We start from the raw sequence: 5466 nt of genomic DNA, 5'->3' as shown, positions 1-5466 counted from the left end.
CAGAGACCCGGGGGCTGTTGCAAGGCATCCTCTGCCACAAGTCATCCTCTGCCATGAGCCATCCCCTGTCACGAGCCATCCCCTGCTGCAAAGCTCTGGGCTGACCTGCTACCCCAGCTGGAGCCACGGCGTCTTGGGGCACCTGCTTGGGTTACATTGCCCTCAAGAATGAGCACACCGGGTATAAAACTTCACTGTTCTGTCACTTCAATGGGCACAAAGCTCACATTAAAGTTATTATTTGGCATCTGAGAAGGCAGTAACATTGCAGAGTTAAGCTGTCTCTAATTTAAACATGATAACCATAGAAGTTTAATTAATATTAATTGTAGACTTTTCTTTAGAAGGAGCAGAGCAGCAGAAGCACATCTGCCATCCTCACATGGTGGGGTTTTCAACTGCTGTCACCTATTGCCATGTGTTTATGTCCTTACGTAGTGGTCTGAAATTATTCTATCCCCCAGGCACCGCAATCAGAGAGCAGGTTAAAGATAAGACCATCTTCCAGTCCCTTCAGTGCGCATGGGATTGAAGAGAACTGGAACAAACCGCAGACTTTACAGGAAATATGCCCCAAAACATCTAGGAAAGGAGATGACCACCATGATCCCGATGGATCATCACTGGGGGTCGCTGCACCTGTCTGCTGCAGCCCTGCCCTGCTCCCTAAGGCGCTGCGCTCTGCCTGACCCAGCGCCACAGATCAGGGTGCTCAGGGACGGGGGTCGGGGATACCCGGTGGCAGAGCAGGACCCCGTGCCCCAGCACCCTCCTCCTCCTCCTCTTCCTCCTCCTCCTCTTCCTCCTCATCCTCCCTGTGCAAGGCTCCTGTGCGGGCAGTCACCGCGAGGCGGGCTGGTGTATGGAGTGAGTATTTTATTTTACACAACATAACAACACAGTGTTGTTGTTTCTGTACAGCATCTGCCTAAAAACAAAGGCAACACCATTGTCACGGAAAAGAAATATACAGTCTGACCATTTTAAAAAATATCATTTTACTGATTGATCCAGAAGTGGTTATTTGTTAGCTTGGAGGAAATTTCATTTCCTTTATAAAAGGCTTTTTCTGTGAAAACTCTCTCTTTTGTTTTCTGCTACTGCAGAACCAGGAAGCCAGTCCTAGAGTAGGGAAGGCACTGGTGCTGTTTCATGCTTTTTTTTCGCCCCTTAATCTTTTTTTTTTCCTTTTTTTTTAATCTCTGAATGTTGCCTTCGGTTTTGATAATAAAATCAAATGAAAACTAAATAAAACTCTGTGTGCACTGGGTGGCTTATACAGAACCCCGCATGAACAAGCCATTAATCAGCAAGACAACAGTGGACTTCCAAATCCAATTCCCCGGGAGCGGGAGTTTCACACAACGTTTGGTGTTTTGTTTCTCATTAAGATGAAAATTAAAATTAAAAAAAAAAGAAAGAAAGAAAAAAAAAAGCAGGTCACACAGTGCTTTCCAATATCCACTCAGAACTGGAGAAAGTTGCTTTTCCGCTATCCACATCAGAGCTGTCTGACTGGACTAGCATCCCGTTCATGGACATGCTCCTTTTGGACCGCAGGCCGGGGCAGCGGGGCTCCATCAGCTCGCCACCCAGCGACAGCCTGCGCTTGGCCCGGGATGCGTCAGCTGGCAGCGTGAGGAACTTACTTGGCTTGGGTTGTGCTCTTTTGTACGTGGGGGCCCCTCGGGCAGGGTCAGGGGCACGGCTAGCTAACTGCAGGGCAGTGGAGTTATTTCTGTTACTGTTCTGGGCCTCAATGCTGCCCACAGCGTCGCTCTGCAGCTCACTGCTGGGCTTTGGCCCCAGCTTCCGCTTCTGCTTCTGGGAGCCAGAAGCACTGGAAGTCCAGGTGGGAGGCAAAGCAGAGGTAGTGGTGGCCGAGTCCTGGCTGGAGCTGGTCTCGGGCGACTGCATGGCGCCGTCGCCGCCAGCCTTGCAGCACTGGATGCCCTCTTCGTGCCCCACAGCCTGCTTGGACATCGACTGCGACAGCACCCCACTGCAGCCCTGGATCTGAGCCCCGTTCGTCTGTGAGTACACGTTGCTGACCTTGGTGGCCTTCTGCTGCCCGTTGTTGTTGCACACCTTGTAGCGGATCATGAGGATGATGATGAACACAAGCACGGAGGCCACAATGATCCCACCAATGATGATGATCATGGTCCCACCCAGGAACTGGGACTGCATGAAGTGGCAGCGCACATAGTCCTGCTCGGTGGTGAACTGTGTGCAGCCCACCACCCTGGTGGCAGTCAGCGAGGTGATCCCGTCGTCGTAGATGGCCAGGACGCACAGGTCATACGCGGTCCCCGCGGCCAGGTTGTTGACCAGGAAGGTTTTGCTTGTGGGAGGTATCATTCTAGGGGAGAAGGAAACCAGCATGAATGAATCCGGCAGACCCGCAGCCACTTCCCCGCCGTGGGCTGCAGCCCCGGCCATGGTGGACATCCCCACAGCTTGGCTCCCTGCTCCTGTCACCGTCCCCAGAGCTGCTGTACCCTGCCTGTGATGCAGCAGCAGTCACTGCCAGCCCCCCCGGCAAAGCTTGGCACACCTGAGCCCCCCATGAGAGTGATCACATCAAAAACATAAGAGAAATTACTAAACAACAGTTTTTAATAGTATGACTGTTATCCACCAGAAAGTGCTACGAGGAATGCAGTCACAGACACCTTTCTCCTATGCTTCCATAAAGCTGAGAGTGTTAAGATCCATTTATCTCATCTAACTTTACAGCCTTACTGCCAATCAGATTAGCTCAGAGGATTAGAGATCTTCCCGGATTATCTAAAAATAGAACCGTTCAAGGTAATTTCCCCATGTGCGAGGAGAAAATTGCATGAGTCTTTCCTGAGGCTCCCACCATCTGCTGCCACAGGCAGGGCTCTGCTCGGGCAGTGGTAGGGAACCTGCAGCTCCAGCAGAGGGGCTGCCCAGGGCCGGGGACTGCCTGGGGCTGGGGGCTGCCTTACCTGTAAACAAGGGAGTCATCGTAAGTCCCGTTGTACTGGATTTGGAACATACGTATTCCAGGTATATTCCTCTGGAAATTGAATTTCAGCAGAGCGGTAGAGGATGTTGCTTCCGCAACAACCACCTTCTTCTCTTGGCTGACTTTAGTATCCCCATTGCTACTGCTTGCATTGGAGCCCGACTTGGTGGATGTGGAGATATCCGAGGAGCCAGGGTCAGGCTCGTGGATGTGGTTGGTGCTGTTCAGCAAGTGGGGGAGCTTGATGATGTGCAGGTCCACCATCTGCGTGGCCTCCCCAGCTGGGTTGGAAGCAATGCAGGTGAAGGAGCCCGTGTCCTTCACCGTCGTTATAAGGATGTCGAGCGTCCCGTTGTCGTACACCACGGACCTCGTTGCGTTGGAGATCAGTTTGCCCTCAGGTGAAATCCAGTGAATCGCAGGCTCGGGGTCCCCCCGGGCCTTACACCGCAGTGCTGCCCGCTGGCCCTCCAGCACCCGCAGCTCGTGGGTGTGCCGAGTGATGAGAGGGGGCTCACACAGGAACTCCTCCTCGGGGATCGACCAGAAGTACCGGCCGGACAAGAGCGTGGGAGACGCACAGGTCTCCAGGTCATCCTCCCTCGAAAGACGCCTCAGCCACAAAAGCTCACAGTTGCAATGCAAAGGGTTCCCACCAAAGCTCAGCGCGAAAGTCGAGGGGCTGATAATTCCTGAGGTTGCCAGCACCTGAGCTCGCTGGAAGAGAGGATCAGGCGGTAGCTTCTGCAGTTTGTTAGACGTGACGTCCAACCTGGTCATCTTGTGGAGGTGAGAGAAGGTCCCCTTAGGAATATGGTCGATCATGTTGTGGTCTAGACTGAGCGTGTGCAAACTAACCATCTTCTCCACTGCGTCCCAAGGGATGGTTTCTAGGTTGTTGTAAGACAAATCCAGTTCCTCGAGAGCTAAAACATCATCGAAAGCTGTGGAAGAAATCAAAGTCAGTTGGTTGTTGTTAAGTATCAAGTGGTGCAGATTGGAGAGCCCACTGAACATGTCATTAGTGATCTTAGTCAATCGGTTGCTGTTCAAATGCAAAGCCCGCAAATTGCGCAAGTCAGCAAATGCGTGAGGTGTAATAAAACTGATTGTATTCCTGGACAGTGTCAGGTCCACCAGGCTGGTCATATTGGCAAAGTCTTTCCTTTTAATGTTTGTAACAAAGTTGTCTGCCAGCCGCAACTCCACGGTCCTCCTATCAATGTTGGGAGGAACAAATAAGAGCCCTTTCTTGGCACAAAGGGTGGCAAGGTTCGGAGACAAAATCTGACAGACACAGCGCTTTGGGCAGATCTGAGCTCTCACCACAACGCCAATGAACAGCAGAAAGAAAAGCAGTTTTTCCATTGTAGATCAGGTTCAAGAGCCTGTAAGGGAAAGCAAACGTCTGTTAGTGTCTGCAAGAGAAGCAAATGAGATAATAAAAAACCAAAGACAAACTGTGGGTAAATCATGTAACTGAGGTGCACGTAACGGTGCGGCATCCTCATCCTGTGACCTGGCACCTTTATCATTGTCCATACCCCGACACAGCAGCTTATCTACCACCTTCCAGCAGAACAACTGAGAGATGGGTATGTTTGCATGCACACATACACAGACACCTCTATACAAATGTCATAGGAATTTGGTGCTGGTGCCACCACATGTGGCATCAGTGGTGCCTTTTGGGCCGAGCTCACCTCTGCCATACAACTCATCTCCACACCAGGCCCTTGGTGTTCCCACAGACCTCGCGCCCTGGAGTCTGCCATAATGTCATTTATGTACTGAAAATGAGGGATGTTTCATGTGTGCTTTACTTGCTGAGCTAAACCCTTAGCAGCCTTTAAATTATGGCAATTCAATGGGTTCATGGCCATCACCACCAAACGTTTAAGCTCTTAATGCTATTTTCAGAATTAACTCAGGAGGAGCTAATTTTACATCATTCAAAACCCAAAAAAGCAAATAAAACAAACAAACAAAAAAAAGCAAAGCCCCCACAACAACAGGGATCTAAATAAAAATGGAACATGGGCTAATTTTAGATCTTTGCTGTTTTCCCTGCTGCCACAGCCAGCACCGCCACGCTCCTCTCCTGACAGTTTATTAGCCTTATCTCTCATGCTGGCAGATCCAGCATGGAAACACGGCCGACAACAGCAGTGGCCACACCAGCCAAATGAAATCATCCATCAGCAACCATGCCAAAAGCTCTGTGGGAGCTGTGGTGCTGGGTCCTGCGCAGCCCTGTGTTGGTGCCCCCATGTTGGTGTCCCTGCACACGTGCCAGCGGGCACAGCACGGTCCTGCGGGGAAGGACCAAGGGGGCCAAGGGGCAACTTGTGCCATCAGAAGCAATGGACCTCGGAGGGACCCCACATCCACAATGAAGCACTGGCTCCCTTCGGGACTGATCAGATTGTACACATATAGATCGGAGCACTCAGACACATGACATTCCCAGA

At 51.3% G+C, this 5466-nt stretch overlaps 1 protein-coding gene across 1 annotated transcript; it reads right to left on the bottom strand.

Annotated features, from left to right (window-relative positions):
- Positions 1 to 1440: 1440 nt before the first annotated feature.
- On the bottom strand, positions 1441 to 4363 carry LRFN5 (leucine rich repeat and fibronectin type III domain containing 5). The gene is made up of 2 exons (XM_010181625.1): positions 2976 to 4363; positions 1441 to 2362 (listed from the first exon to the last, which is right to left on the bottom strand). Exons 1-2 carry the CDS (start codon positions 4361 to 4363, stop codon positions 1441 to 1443), a joined length of 2310 nt encoding a protein of 769 aa, XP_010179927.1.
- Positions 4364 to 5466: the final 1103 nt, after the last annotated feature.

This window comes from Mesitornis unicolor, unplaced genomic scaffold, assembly GCF_000695765.1.
Source record: "Mesitornis unicolor isolate BGI_N332 unplaced genomic scaffold, ASM69576v1 scaffold36293, whole genome shotgun sequence".
Taxonomy (NCBI): domain Eukaryota; kingdom Metazoa; phylum Chordata; class Aves; order Mesitornithiformes; family Mesitornithidae; genus Mesitornis; species Mesitornis unicolor.
The sequence above is the reverse complement of the archived record's forward strand: the minus strand, read 5'-3'. Positions and strand labels throughout refer to the sequence as shown.

What these genes read in the sequence shown, in the direction of transcription:
- LRFN5 (XM_010181625.1), bottom strand. Translation starts at nt 4,363, where the DNA reads ATGGAAAAACTGCTTTTCTTTCTGCTGTTCATTGGCGTTGTGGTGAGA. An exon ending in GATGACTCCCTTGTTTACAG is followed by an intron (nt 2,363 to 2,975) that starts GTAAGGCAGCCC and finishes CTTCTCCCCTAG; the next exon opens with AATGATACCTCCCACAAGCA.